This window comes from Patiria miniata, unplaced genomic scaffold (genome assembly GCF_015706575.1).
Source record: "Patiria miniata isolate m_02_andy unplaced genomic scaffold, ASM1570657v1 HiC_scaffold_17, whole genome shotgun sequence".
NCBI lineage: Eukaryota > Metazoa > Echinodermata > Asteroidea > Valvatida > Asterinidae > Patiria > Patiria miniata.
This window is the reverse complement of record NW_024037055.1, coordinates 12,542,318-12,557,940: the sequence shown is the minus strand read 5'-3', so window position 1 is coordinate 12,557,940 and position 15,623 is coordinate 12,542,318. Positions and strand designations below refer to the sequence as shown.

General features: G+C 39.9%; 1 protein-coding gene across 6 annotated transcripts in view; it reads left to right on the top strand.

The window, feature by feature from the left end:
• LOC119723858 (protein unc-80 homolog) overlaps nt 1–15,623 on the top strand; it is a 155,163-nt gene that overhangs the window by 52,543 nt on the left and 86,997 nt on the right. For 4 of the 6 annotated variants that reach the window (XM_038194736.1, XM_038194737.1, XM_038194733.1 and 1 more), the window contains exons 17-23: nt 1,804–1,848; nt 8,871–9,070; nt 10,414–10,620; nt 11,410–11,631; nt 12,040–12,178; nt 13,307–13,488; nt 15,294–15,428. In XM_038194736.1, coding sequence (XP_038050664.1) covers nt 1,804–1,848; nt 8,871–9,070; nt 10,414–10,620; nt 11,410–11,631; nt 12,040–12,178; nt 13,307–13,488; nt 15,294–15,428 — 1,130 coding nt within the window. The remainder of the gene's footprint in view (nt 1–1,803; nt 1,849–8,870; nt 9,071–10,413; nt 10,621–11,409; nt 11,632–12,039; nt 12,179–13,306; nt 13,489–15,293; nt 15,429–15,623) is intronic. The other 2 variants (XM_038194735.1, XM_038194738.1) reach the window with 2 other exon arrangements.

The window sequence follows — 15,623 nt, the reverse complement described above, 5'->3', positions numbered from 1 at the left end:
TCAGGTGAATTCACCAGGAATCATTTAGCATTCCCATGACATATGAACTGGCCTGAAATATTGGTCGTACAAAAGCATTGTCATTTGCCCGTCCAATGCTTTTTGAATGCCTGTTTTAACGGTAAGGCACAAGCCATGAAATGCATAGCACGCGCCCACAGCATGCACTGTCTTGTGGAATAATCCAAACACAAATGCACACATGCCAGATGGAATACATTAGAAGTAGAACATAACTGCAATGTGTGCAAGGTTTGTGTTTTTTAATTAACAGTACACTTCTTTTTAAAACTGTGAGTAGATCTGTAGATAAATTTGTCATTTGTTAAATTTTCATCCTATGTTTGATAAATTGAAATTTGACAGTAAAAGAACAAAAGTTTTAACCCGAATGCATTAAAAAAGACCAGGGTATTTTGAATGTTATTTTGAATGTAAAATAATGGCAAAAACTTAACTGCAACATTGTGGCAAATTGGAAGCCAAAAGAAAAAGCACAGGGGTGCAACTGATTGACCGCTGACTGTTAGAAGAAGACAATGGCCAGCAGAATAAATGACAAATAGAAGCATGGCCACAAATAGCGCGGAGACAGCACTCTTCCATTGAATTAGTCAGACAGTGTTAGAGTCACATTTTATAAAGCTGAACCTTGTAGACAGAATAGTGAGAAACCCTTTCAGACCTAGTATCCGGGATGTCCCGAGTTACGTTACAGAGCTTCATATCTTGTGGTCCGTATGTGTTCTCAAACTGGAGGTCAGTGAGTGTCAGTTATCTGGAACTGAAGGCTTCATTGCCGAAGGTTTGAGATAGAAATGCCAATGTCGTAGTCAAGTCCTTTACCGAGTCCAACTGAAATATAAAAAATGGGATGTTAGGAGTGAAGTCTAAGATGCTAGACAGAGTGGTTTCAGTAGGAAAACTGATTTTTTTGACTGAAAGGCTGTGTAGAAAATGTCCAAGAAAACAGCAAATGGTCATGGTCTCAGACTTAAGTCAGAGGCCCTTTGCAAATATTCCCAGTACACAGTCTGTACAAGTACGTTGGAAGAACTGAGTCAACACAGTTTTTGGTGCTTAGCTTTAGTTTCTTACATTCCAGTGTATTTAATCAGTTCGCACCGGAGGCCGTGTATACACGCAAAGGTTTTGTGGTATTCAGAACGGATGACTGATAAACACACAGGGAACAAGGCCAGAAATATCTGTCGGTGACCTGCTCGCAGCGAGCAAGGGTGATGGGTGCCCGAGGGTGATGGCTTCAACCCTCCTGGCTTGTGGTCGAGTGACAATTAATCGTGCGCCACGTTCCGTTCTTGTCAAAATAATCCCGGCGCGGACTGGTTAAGGACTCGGAAAAGGCCTCGACTACAACACTGAAAAAAAACCAGTCCACTGCCTAGCATAGCCTAGTGTATATATGGCAAGGCGTTCCTCTGTAGACATTGTATGAATGTGCTGAAAACTCAGGGCTTGGAAAATCAATAAATTATTGGTCAGTAACAAGTGGCAAATTGAAAATATTCCTCCCCCAAATATGTTAGCTGTCACACCCCCTTTTCAGTTCTTTCTTCTACTCCACTTTTAAAATTACTTATTAGAAAGTTCCCATTACAACCACAGTTTCCAATATCGGATTTCACAAGAAATTGGTGGATCTCTCGAACCTCATTATTTCTGAGGCTGTTTGATTTTGCAAGCCCAGTGTACATATTTTTTTCCTTCCCTTTATCATTTTTGCTGCTGATAGATATAAATGTCTGCTTCTCTCTTCCACAAATTGTTTATGCTTGTTTTCAGATGAGCACCCTGTGTTTGGCTTAGCTTCGTCGTTTTTGTCTTCTTGTAAGTGTGGACAGTCGTGCGCTTGTTCTATTTGGCCCCTTTTCAAATATCCAGTGTTTGCTGCCATTCTGTTGACTCTGCAGTCTGCAGAATTTGTCTTGAGGACTTTCTGATGGAAATCTCGATCTTAAATCTGCTGATCGAAATTCTTACCAATAATACCTCTCTTTTTGAAACATCACACTGTAGCCTTCAGGCTAGCAATACTGATTTTTGCAAACTGTAGACTACAGACTTTGTCATGACCATTCCCTGAGGAGTGCAAAAATACACAATTATATTAACACTCCTTTTTCAGTTATTATGGCAGGACACTTCAGTTTTATTCACATTAATCAGTTGGAAATTGGAATCGCATACCGGTATGCCGCGCCATTCCAAATTTATACAAACCTGTATGCGTGCACATCGTGCCCTTCATTGATTCTTGTTCATAGGCCCCCCTAAATCTACAGACCCTACCTGGAGTCTGCACTGTCTCTCTGATGAACTTCTACAGACTCGGCAGAATGTCTCAAACATTGTGATATGGCAGTCATACTTGTCCATCTGCACCAATCAGGCAGTAGTTCTGCAATTTCCTTTTGCAAGGGGCCTTGCTGCTGTACATAGTAGTACACAGAATAGAATGTCAGATTCAGTGGTCAATGCATTAGATTATTGTGTCTGACATGCCGTTCTGTACACTGAGATTTGATCAGTATTGTAACGCTTTTTATTAATTTGTTTTGTAGTTTGAGATAGAGAACAGAAATTCGTTTAAAACTCTTATTATAGCACTAACTGGAAAAATCTCCTTCTGTGGCTAGTTCATGATGACCTCTTAGCAGGTACTTCATTTAATCAGTCTACCAGGTACAAACATTTTCCCTTTAAATTTAAAACTGTCATGCCAAATTGATCACAGTTTCAAGGCCCAATCTGGAAATTTCTATCTGAAACTGTCAACGCCCAATAAGGAGAGTACAAGTTGCTCAGTGGTCTCATGGAACTAGCTGCAGAAGTTATTCAATGCACAAACTGCATTGGAAGGCTTACCGAGTAACTTTAAAAACTTAACAGCTATGTTAAATTACTAGAGAGCAAAGTTGCCACATTCACCAAAGTCTGACGGGGGCGTTTACATTTGCGTCAAATTTTCGAAAACGTGTAAATGTACACAAATATTGTTCAGCTATAGACTAATTCAACGACAGCAATTTTCTGCCGTGGCACTAGGCTCACGCTAGTTGTGCTCAGGTATTACACGCACTCCGGTATCCTTCCACCAACAGGCCTAGGGTGACCAAAAATGAGTGCACGCTTCGTTATATTGAAGGACTGCATGTGAGCGTGGCACCACCTCAAAAATGGCATCTTATTTTGTTTTGCCGGATTACACAATAGACTAATTGGACGAACGTTGGAAGCCTTTTTTGAAGTGGAACCATGTCCACTTACACGCCACACGCATTCTTAAAGACGAGGCGTGCGCACATTTTGGTAACCCTATTGGTCGAAGGAGCCCAGAGTGCATGCCTACCTAAATAATGGCCTCTAATTTTGTTTGCCAAATTGGTCCATAGGCTAATGGCAAACTACTGAGGTTCCATTACATACATGTAGGTGGTAGCATACTCAAAAGCATATGCACTCTTGAAGTTGAGGCGCGTGTTCATGTTTCAGCCGTGCGCATCATACGCGTGTGCCTGCATGTCAGACTTTAGTGCATGCACATAGGACATAAGTCACGGCTGTGATTGGTCAAAAATTCATGGGGTGAAGCTTGTACGTTAATCTGTAATCCTACTATTTTTGGTACATTTTAAGCAATCAACATTGTTTCCGTCAGTAATTATTACCATCTCATGAATACAGCAGATAAATTCAGATACCGAATTGTGTCTAGCACAGGCAGATTCCAAAGTGTTGAAGAAAAACAATGTGGATTAAGCGCTCTGGTAATTCAGCATAGCACTTTGGTTTGTGTACTAATGTGCTTTACAATTTAACGTTCTTCACAGAGTTTGAATAGTTAATGCATGGTTTTTATATCAATAAGAATGGATCGGGGAGAAAATTATATGATCATCCTGTTTTTTTTATACCAAATTTGCTGTCTGTGTCTCCTTTCCCCATTCCTTCATTTGCCAATTGCTCCTTTGTTTATTCCATCCTGGATCCATACCTGGGTTTGTGGCTCCATCCAACCATCATCTAACAATGGTAAAAGATTTCCTTCCTTTGACACCATCATCATCAGCTGTCCACTACTTCTTTCTCACTCCCCACATTTCCCATTCCTTACTCACATCCCGTTTTTCTTTCATCTCATTTCTTTTTCCTTGCTAATCTTCCACGCACCTTATTATTTTTCAATTCCCTGTACATACATTTCCATATATTCCTCCTTTTTTATTCCCAGGGGCCGATTTCAGGAAACTCGTCTTGTCTTACGACTCGTCTTAGGACTTGAGATGAGTTCTCTCTCTAAGATCAATCTTAGCTAAGACGCGTCCCCGGAACAATTTCACTAAATGCAACTTAAGCAAGACACATCAAAAATACGAATTTGATGGCTGTTTCATGTTTGTTTTTACCGCTTGGATGAAATAGTTTTTTTTGAAAAGAAACCTGGAAAACCGATTTCCCGCGTGCGTGCATAAGACACGAACTTAAACCAGAAAAATTCACATGCAAGGTACTTCTACACAAGATACAATAGAGTCATTCTTGCTCCCCGTTTCATCACTCTATTTTAAAAAGTCGATTAGGTGTTGGCGTATAATTACAGTTTGTAAATAAGCCATTTTTATTAAAACAACCCGGCACGTATCAGAAATCTTTTCAAATCTGTTTCTACAGCCGTTTTCTTCCTCGACACTTTAACTCTAAGCGCAGCCGACACGCGTTTTCAACGGCAATAATATCTTTTTCATAAGATGCGTCTTAGTGTTTCGTGAAATCGTCCCCTGTTCTCTTTTCCTAATTCACTTTTTCGCACTGATAAATCAAGCAGTTCACAATGCAGTGCCCAACTCGGAGGTCATCACGAGAGCCCTTGTTCACAATGAATTATGGGAAATGTCAACACCAGAGACCTGGCCATTTTAAATTTGCTAATGCATGTCATGCACAAATAAGGAATTTTTGTGCGTGAATAAGAACAAGTTTATTTATGACTCTTCCAAAAACGTTTGTGCTTGTGTGGTTCTACAACTTAACAAAGGCCAATGATACATGCAGCATGTTGACAGTAAAGTTAAAAAGTGGCATTTGTGAGGCCATTAGCGTGTTGGTAAACGGCATTGTGAATTGCTCGCATTATTCACTTTTCTTGATTCCTAGTTTCTGAACAATAAGTTACTGTTGTAGCACTTGATAGCAACATACATTGAATGTGGAATGTTGACTAATAGGGTTCCTGCCTTGGAACAATTCTCACATGGTTGTCATTTGAATTCAGGCATGTTCAGAAACGACAAATTCCCTGACAATGTTGGATGTCGAACCCTGGACCACATGCATTGAGTCTTTTATTATTATCACTGCAAGGACTACCCTTCGGTACTATTTACAAATGTATTAATCCCTAATCCCTTTTTGACAGTTTTGTTATTTGCATGTAAAAATCTATTTCTTCATTCAAATCTCACAAAGAAATTTGAACCTAGTTACATTTGCCATTAAATTTTTAGTTATTTTTGGTCAAATAAACAAAAGATTTACATGGTTGGTTTACCTGGAATGATTGTGAATGAATCTGTAAAATGCACGTCTACTGTGTGTCCAATTCACAATCAGTTTATAAGATTTGAAGGTTTGCATGGTGAAGTGAGCAATAAGATTATGTTACAGTTGCACCATGTAACAAAATCCTTTTTGTGAGTTTGTGAGGCTCTGAAATGAACCAGGGGAAAGTCAACATTTCAGACAGTATGCCCTGCCCCAACCTCATCCCCAGGGTGTCGAGCAGTACCACCCACCACTACCTGCTCTCTCACCCTGGTATTAGATCATTTGCATTTGCAAAACTTTTGAACACGTATGCAAATGAGGAATAGTCTGGTGCCGTCCTGTGCTTTACATCCGCACATTTTTTTGTATGTGGTGTCTAGGGTAAACACAATCAATTTGTTGTGGCGTGAGCATGGCGTGAGTTACGAAAACACAATGTTTTTGAAAGTTAAAATGTTACAATCTTATCCAGTCAGTATACAGTATCACATTTCACATTAAAATAAACAAATTGGAAAGGAAAGGATTCTTGTTGAGTAGGTGTGGACGTAATAATTACAGTGAACGTGAAAACACGTTACACACATTGGAAATAACAACACCAAGTACACAATATATAATCCAGTTCTTGCTCATTGCGGTATCGAATCAGGATATAGGAAGAAAGTTTCCTATCCAGGGCTTACTATTGGAAACGAGGTTGGAAATAAAGTAAGCCCTGGGGACAAGGTTGGCTCTGCCCGTCCGTCGTCTGGAAATTCCTCTCCTAATGGTGGGCAGAGCATACTCTCCGACACATTGAGTTCCCCCGCTTCTTTCAGAACCTCACAAAAGAGAATTGTGACATGGTGTATGCAAACTTACCCTTAGCACAATCACTTTCAACCATGTTTTGGCAATAAACAGTTCATGACTTTAATAGCTACATGTATCTTTATGAACATAACGGATTGCCATAAAATGTCCATATTCGTGAGCACAGAAACATGTACATGCTTCGTGGCATAGCTGTTTATTGTTGAAAATGTTTGCCAGGGTTTTTGCCTGGGTCAGCTTCAATTGTTTTTGTTTGCTTTTTCAACTATTTCTATGACAGTTGGTCAAAGAGCAAACTTAACAGTCAAACTTATATAGTGAGCAAAGTTTAGGTTAATTTCATAGAGAATTCTAAACTTTACAGCAGATACCTCAATTGACCTCACAACAATAACATCCAAACAAAAAAATTGAACTAGTGAATAAAAGTCAGAGGCATGACTTCATGGGCCCCATTAACTTAAAAAGTTAAAAAGGGCAATAAAATAACTTGTTTGTGCTTAACTTATGTTGAATGCTTCACACTTTTGTCATATTGGAATGTCATTATATAGTTCTATTTCTCCATTGTTAACACTAATCTTTTCTTGTCAAGCAAGCTTTCATCTCAAGAATTGCTTCTCGTATCATCAATCAAATTTGTGCTTTGATAACGAAACTGTTTGTATTTTGCACGGAGTCTGTGTGTTCAATATTTTAATGTGTTTTTTTAGTTGCCTGATTTCCCTTTTTTCTGTAGATTACAAAAGTCTGAATATAAAAAGCTTTAATTGTTTGTTGTCACTGCAGTCTTTGTTGCATCTAAATATTTAGCAGATTTTACATCAGGAGCTTCTGTGCTGATATGGGATTCCAACATCGTAATCTTTTGCACCTTATCTCTAACCACCTAATGTTCAAATTTTTTCAAGATAATCTTGTTGTTTTATACTACCATATCTATATGTATTTCACTGTTCGTACGCCCATCTCTTGTGATGGTTACTCTATCTTGTGTCTTTCCTCTCTATATTTTACTGTCTTGGCTGCTGTATTCCTCCTATGTCTTGTTTCTGTTATTTCTCTGTAATTGACTGCCAGGGTTTGTATAAATCATAAAAAGCTAAAAATGTTCTGGATATCACACAGTCCTTAAAATGTCCTGAAATTTGGATAAAATGTCCAACAAACTCATGATTTTGTTGAATCTATGCCCAAACCACACTTTTATAACACTGGCGTTAACGTACTGGTCTATATTAGTAAGATGTAAAACGCTTTCTTCTCATTACCCCTTGAAATTTCCATGAAAATCTTTGGCTTTTGCCGTGGTTGAAGTGTAAAAATGCTTCTTGGGGGGGGGGGGGGAGGTCAGTGTAAAATGTTTGAGTTGTTAATTTGTGTCTATGCCGGGACTATGTCATTGTGTCTGTTTTCCTCTCAGTCTTCTGTGTCTGATTCAACTATGTGTATCTATAGATTTGTTATCCCCCCACCCCCACCTCCCCCCTCCTGACCTTCATCAGACCTCGCATTATCATACATTAATTTGTTCTTTCACATCAGCCAAGCCAGGTTTGTTTGTGAAAGCAAACTGAAGTGGTGACTGAATTGCAAATGTATCCCTAAGTCAGTGTTGAGTACTAGGATGCGAATTATATGATAAACTTAGCATGCAGTTCAGGAAAAGTTTTAAGTAATCCATTCATGGTATGGATCTGTAGTTAAAAATCTGTGCTCTTAATCCACGGACCACTTACTTTTGCACCCTTGGAACGAACTAAGAAAAAAAATGTTCGATGTAAGTTCACACCCCAGTAGAACTTCTAAAAGCGAAATGTCACTTATCATTACGTCATTATCATCTTGTATCAAGTTGGTCCAGTACACTGACAAACTCCATATTGAATTAATGGGTTTGATGGTCATTTGAATTTTGGTGGTTTTTGACAATTGACCATCACGGCATCTACCAAGTCATTTGTCTTTTAAGCAACCTGCACCCATCTTAATTTCTTAAAATCACGGCAATCTACATCAAAAATGCAATTCCTCTTATGCTGGATAAGCTTTTCAAAACCAGACAGCCTGGACATTTTAAAGAAAAAAAGATGATAGACTTTATCCTCCTCTGATCTTACCCTTACTGCTGTCTATCTTTGACAAAATCAGTTAAGCTGTCCTGGTCAGTCTGTCATTTTTCTTCTTTTTCCGTATGTCAGTCTGTAATTTTTCTTCTTTTTTCGTATTTCTGTCTGCCATTTTTCTTCTATTTTCCCCATCATTTTGTCCTCGTCTCTGTGTAATCTGTTCCCTCGTTCTCTCCTCTCCTCTCTGAATAGACCTAGCTGATGAGACATAATGACGCCATGCTTTCTTTACATTTTGTGCTTTCTTGTATTATTGTACATATAAAACAAAGCATAACGTCATTACACCTGGGGTCTATTCAGTGGATTGTTTCGTTGTGCAGCATGCTAACTCCTGAGCCTTTACCTGTCATTCCACAGTGCTGGGTCGTTCAGGCAGCGTCAAGAGCCGTAAGATCAGCTCTATCTCCGTGGATGATGACTCCACCGGTGAGACTAGCAGTGTCTTCAGTGAGCAGGTCAGCCCCCAGGAACCGGAGCATGTCCCTGAGCTAGCCTCCACACCGGACACGGTGGGGTTGGATGACATCGATCTCAGCAAAAACATGCCGTGGATACCGGTAACAATGAGACCTGTCTTTGAGTTTTGTTTTTAGACTTATCCTGAAAGTAGTATTGTAGTTGAGTTCATCTCAAGTCGATCGCAATTCAGTCACTAGCAGAGTTGTAACCAAGTCATTTTTTTCCAAGTCAAGTCAAGTCCCCAGTCAAACTTTAGCAAATCAAGTCAAGTCTCGAGTCAATTGTTCACAAGTGAAGTCAAGTCCCAAGTCATTTTTTTTTTTAAGTCAAGTCAAATCTCGAGTCATTTTGTTTTTAAATATAAGATGCACATACTACGTACGGGAACCAGTTTATGTGTTAGACGACGGAGCCAGCGTTCAGAATGTAAGGAGAGTCTAAAAACGCACTTTGATATAATATTTTCAAACTTGTTTCATCATGTTGAACGTTTGAAGGACGTCTGACAAAATGTTGTCCTTCAAACGTTTTCGTTTAATACGTGATGTGAATTCTTGTTGCTTTATGGTGGATTGGGGTCAGCAGCCGTTTTCTAGTTGTGTAGTCCCTAGTTGCATTTAGTATGCTTACGGTAAACCACTCTTTAGCCTATGGTCTCTATTGAATGACTGCTCTATAACAACGGATGGTACTCAGACTACGCACGACACAAACTTCACTTCGCATGAGGTTGCGTATGATACGTTGTCCATAACACGCACATAGTGCTAGTCATGTACATGACGTGTGGCAGGCTCAGGATGCCCAGCTATCACGTGTTGGTTGCTAATTTGCTATGTATTATCTGCATTCTTTTCAACCGATCATGCTAGTGCACACGAACGCCCAGAGGTTTTTTATTACTTTAAGAAACTTGTTATTGTCAGCAAGTCAAATTTATTCGAGTCAAGTCATCGAGTCTCAAGTCATATTTGTTCAAGTCAAGTCAAGTCTCAAGTTTTTTTTCTTCAAGTTTTTTTTTCCCCAAGTCAATTCAAGTCTCGAGTAAAAAAACATAGCGACTCGAGTCTGACTCGAGTCAGTGACTCAAGTCAACAACTGGGCACTAGTCATCCAGTCCCAACTCAAGTCACATTCAAATTCGACTCACTCCCAAGTCAACTCACAAGCTATTCAAATGAACCATGGCGCCATCATTTTGTCCTTTACTTGTGACTGGAACTGTGTTGGACTTGTGATGGACTTGAATGCTGATTGGAAGCCTTTAATGTTTGTATGCCTCAAATTTAAGAATATGAATGTTTTGCCCAAGAGTGTTTTACATGAGTATGTTGAGGAACTTTTTACCCGTGCTGTACGACTTTCTAACAAATCACTTCATGGGCACTCTACTAAAATATAGGTAAGATGAACTTATTTTTGTATGTCATCTTTGGCCCAGATTATTGTTGAGATAGCCAGCAAGACCAACTTCATCTGCAACCACCAGCGCTGCTGTCATCCCAACTGCTTTGAGAGACAGAAACGTAACTGCTATCGCCTGATGAAGGCAGTGCGCTATATCTGTGGGGAGGAGAGTCTCCTCAGACCTAGGGATGATGACATGGATGAGAGAATGAGACGAATGGATGGCAAAGGCAAACGCAAGGTTGGTGTACCCCGGGGGGGGGGGGGGGGGGGTTAATGGACATCATATCGTCACAAAGATATTTTCGAAGACAAATTGTTTTCAAAATAATCGCAAAGGATTTTTCTCCTGTCTTAAAACTGAAACTGCAAAAAAATACTACTCTTCAACAACTTTTTGCAGTAAGGAAACCTTCATATGATTCTATGAGAGGTGAATTGTTACGGGAATCTAGTAATTAGAATTAACAAAGTAGTTTATTAACGAAAATTTATTAGTAAAGATATGTGGTTCTTTGGGAAAACGAAAATCGCAGTTGACCTACTTTTACGCCTTTCTAGGCAATACGTTTTGTACGCATTCAATGGGCCAAAATGTTTGTGTCTCTTCGTATAAACGCAAAATGCAATTATCGAGATGTCTGCCCCTTGCATCATTAATGTAATTTGGAAATTAACCCTAACAGTCCTGAATCCTCCAATTTTAATGTGATTTTACACACATTCTAGGGAGTTGTTTTGCTTACAGAAACATGTCAAAATGGTTAAGTACAATGTTTTAAAGCAAAATAGTGAAAACAAATCAAAATCGAAAAAATGGTAATTTTTGACGTGTCTCTTCGTGAAAACAGTGATGATATGTCAGTTAAAGTAGGGTCTGCTTATTTTCCTTGTTTTTTCTTTCTTTTGATCAATTTTTCACAAGTCCTTGGAGAATGTGTATGGCTAGCGGATGCCATTGAGACACTTTGTTTGGTTGTCAGTTATACCGTTGTGAAGTTAACCTTCTATTTCCACATCTTGACTGCAGGAGTCTGGTCAGGGTCATTCCACCCTTCGTAGCTTCCGAGAGCTGAGACGAGAGAGCACCTCCTCTACCTTAGACCGGCAGGTCAGTGTCTTCAGGCATCAGGCAGCCACGTCTACTAGCCGCACCAACTCGGCTGTGGCTCTGACTGGGGGCTCCTTCCCTATGGAACTAGAATGGCCCAAGAAGGAAGACTCGCCACAGCTCAAATATCTCAAAACGCAGGTTGGTTTACAAAAAATGAATGCTTATTATTGCAATGGTAAGAATAATTTCATTAGGTGACAGATGGAATTCCACTTGTTACTGATTGAAAATATTCTTTCCATTGCACAAAGGTGAAACATTCATTATTTGATTTATTCAATGCCGTGTGACCGTACAATTGAACTTCTGTTTACCAGGACTGCTGTGACGTGGGATATGTCATTTTTAACCCCCTAGCACCCTTGGCTTGGCCTGGGGTATGCCATATTCTACATCACAGCAGTCAACAGTTGATAAAGTCGGAAACATTTTTACACCAACAATTTTTGTCAGTCAGTTGAAGTATGAAATGGCCATGACGGAACTCTGTCATACGAAGAATCCAAGAATGTTAAACCTGTCCTTGCGATTTGTTGGGTCCACCAGGCAATGTACCTGTGGCACAGTCCCCTATCCCTCCTTGGCAAGGCAGCACCCATTCTGACTGAAGACCTCTTTGCTGATATTCTGACATTAGCCTGGGAGTTACTACTGGACAGCAGTCAGCAGCTTGCTGGCTCTGCAGGTAGGTAACTTAATTCAAGCTGCCCATTAATCGATGGTGGTTTCTTTGGTAAAATGGGAACAAAGTGCACAGAAGAGAGGTTCCACTTAACATGCTGGTGTTTTCACAATGGGCTCCATGCATGAACAGAGAGGGCGCCTTTTTATCACTTTCGAGAGCCCCCATTGATTGGACGCACCAGGTGCACGTACTGGTTATCTTATTTCATTCTGAATGTGCATAAAGCAATAGCATCTTCATGTGACCACTAGGCGTCGTCAGCAATGCATTCGAATATAAGTCTATTTTTTCTCCTCCAACTCTCCCATTCTTACCGCTGAGGGGGTACTTGTGCACGGAGCCCATAGGAGCAATTCATAATACAATGCGCCACCCACTTTTCAAGATTTGTTATAAAGTTCAGGATCACATTGTTCAATTCAGGGTCTATAACATATTTAAATTTGGGGTCCATAACAAGTCTCAATTCTGAAAGGTTCTGACGCGATCTTCGTTCGTGAGAGCAAGTCATAGATATACACATGAGGTGTACTGTTTTTCCCATCATTTCAGTTGGATCGGTTTCGGTTTTGGTTTCGGTTTTGTGTTTCAGATTTTCGGGTCAGGTCGGTTAAACTGAAATTTACCAAAAAAAACCCCAAAACAGGTCAGAAATTCATGCGGTGCCATGTTATTGCAGAGTTACTGTGCCCCGTACGACCCACCGTGCAAACTCGAATGTTCATGTGGTTTGCAGTCTATCACGCAAAGTCTATTATAATGTGTAGGGTCAAGCGCTCAAGCGCTTTCCAGTAGTAGGTAACATTATGAGTCTTACTGTACAGTACGATATGAAGTTCTTAACTGAGAGACGACGATTTTCACGCGACGCAAGTAAGTTCCGGCACAAAATCGGACACAGTAGCCCAAGTCAGCTATTCAGGGTTTTTTGGAGTCGGTTTGGTTTGGGTCGGTTTGGGTCAGTTTCGCTTGAATTTTTGTCGGGTTTTTAGGGAGTTTAGATCGGGTTCTATTTGGATTGGGTTGTATATCTACAATACCTGACCCGATGCACATCATTAGTGCAGAGGTTTTACCACTTGACCATAGAGCTTGCATCCTAATGCCTTGTGTTGTGTGGTTTTACAGCTGCCATGGTACTGATCTGTGCCGTCAAGATCCCTGAGACTGTCAGTAAACTCATCGCTGGAGAGATGCATCATCAAGAAGCAGGCCAACGAGCTGATGCTATCCAGAGGTTTGCTGTTCTCTGGCGATTCAGACATCAAGTCTGGCCACGCATGGAGGAAAAAGCTTCCTTGATCTTCAGAGTAAGAACAAGCTTCTTACAGAATTGTTGTCAAGTCAATCAATTGACAAATCACAAGTTGGGTCACAAGTAAAGAAAGGATTAACAGAATCAAAAGAATTCCTGTTGTCGTGGTTTATTTGAGTAGCGTGTGACTTGACTTGCCATGCCTACATAACAACTTTATCTGTCTATATGATTTTTACATTTACGTGTTGTGTTAAAGTCCTTCTTTTTCCAATTGCCTGCATGACCAGCTTGCATTTATACTGTTTTTATGAGCAGTTAATTAAGTGGAAAATGATTCCAGGATTATCAGTTCAGAGATAAACCGTGTAGAAAATGACAATTCAAAAAGTAGTAACATATTAATAGAACATAATCCACCATACATTTTCTTTTTCCCTACACAAACTGCTTTACCTAGAGATTTCCTATCCTAGGTTCAACTGTACATAACCTGAGGTTCTTTACCTTTGTTTTTTCCAAAACCTACTCCAATTTATTATTTTGTGTGTGCGTGCTCTCTCCCACTAGATAAATAACAAACTGGAAAGGTTTTGAGATCGGATGTGAGATAGCATGTGAGCTGGTCCAAAGAAGATACTCCCCCCCCCCCCCTCCGTTTCCAAATTCAACATCAGTCACATTTTTAGTTACTTTCCCTTTTCTGTTTTCGAGTCTCACCCCGAAAAAAAACAATGTTCTTTTAAAATCGCTAGTTTTCTAGCAAAGTTATTCACTTTTGAATGAGGCATCAATAAAAAAAAATCACCCACGTTTAGTTATGGAATAATTACTTTACAAATTTAAACCTGACAATAACCCATGCCTATCTTTTTGTATGCTATTAGCACAAATGCAAACCAAAACAAAAGCATAGTTTCAGAGCGTTGAAAACGTCCAAAATAGCAAAAACAAAGTACTTCAGTTTTAAACAAAACATGAAAATTGAAAGCTTGCAAATGTTGAAAAGCATGGGTAAAATAAAGGCCGTTTCATACTCGGCGCGAAAGCGATTGGGATTTTATGATGTCAGGGCAAGTTTTCACGCTGCGAATTCACAAAATTGAACAAAGCAAAAGCTTTGTGATGTCAAGTTCACATCGCATTCACATTGACATGGAAACTATAAACCGGCCTTAACTATAATTGATAAACTCTAGGGCTGTCCCGGATATACCAAATACTTGAATATTCGATCATCAACGGAATATTCGAATAGCTTTTGCTGGTTCGGACATTTTAAATATACAACGGTGATGTTACTTTAATCGTAAAGTTGCGGCGCTTTATTGTCAGATGCGGCTTTTTTGTTGATGGCAACTTTTTTGTCAACAGCGTTTCATTGTTCCCATCCCTTTAGACAGTTAATCAAATTAGGTTTTGCCCTTCACCAACGTATAAACACTGTATACTCAGTGTGTTACCTCCCGAGTGAAAGTTGGAAAAAATCACTCGGGTGGGACTCGAACCCACGACCTCCTGCTTTCTAGTGCAGATGTATTACTACTCGACCACCGAACTAACGGGATTGGTTGGCTGGTTCGAATCTGATGTACATAGCAGCGGGTACTGCATTAACTATTCATAAGACGATTATGAAACACTTACTGCAGAACACTGTAGCAGCCCAGCCCACATCATTGATCGCTGCACGCAAATTTTAACTGGCGCACTTTCATGACTTTGCGTGGAACTTTTGACCTGAGCAGCACGCAGTTGCAGCTGGCATGTCTAAAACTTTATCATTGAGTTTTGAATATTCGGTCAAACGCAATTTCCAATAATCAATTTAACCCAGCTGTTCTGATCTTCTCACCCCAGGTACCACCACCCAGCATTGACTTCACAGTCCCATCACCCACCATTGGGATGTCCAACATTGCCGTGATTGACCCGCCCTGGATGCCATTCACGACCTCTGACCTAGAAGAGAAGGTGTCCACAGAAGAGGAAACGGTAAGTGTCAACAAAAGTGGAGGGAAAAATTTGAAGTTATCTTTCACTAATTTGAACAGGGTGAGTAAAAAAAACACGAAACCCATATGTGGGGACCATTGTTTTAGTGAAGCTCTGCATGTAGCACTTTCAAAATCTAGGATATAAAAGCCCAATTCATAAGCTTTATTTTAGTACAAGAATCATTCAAATCAC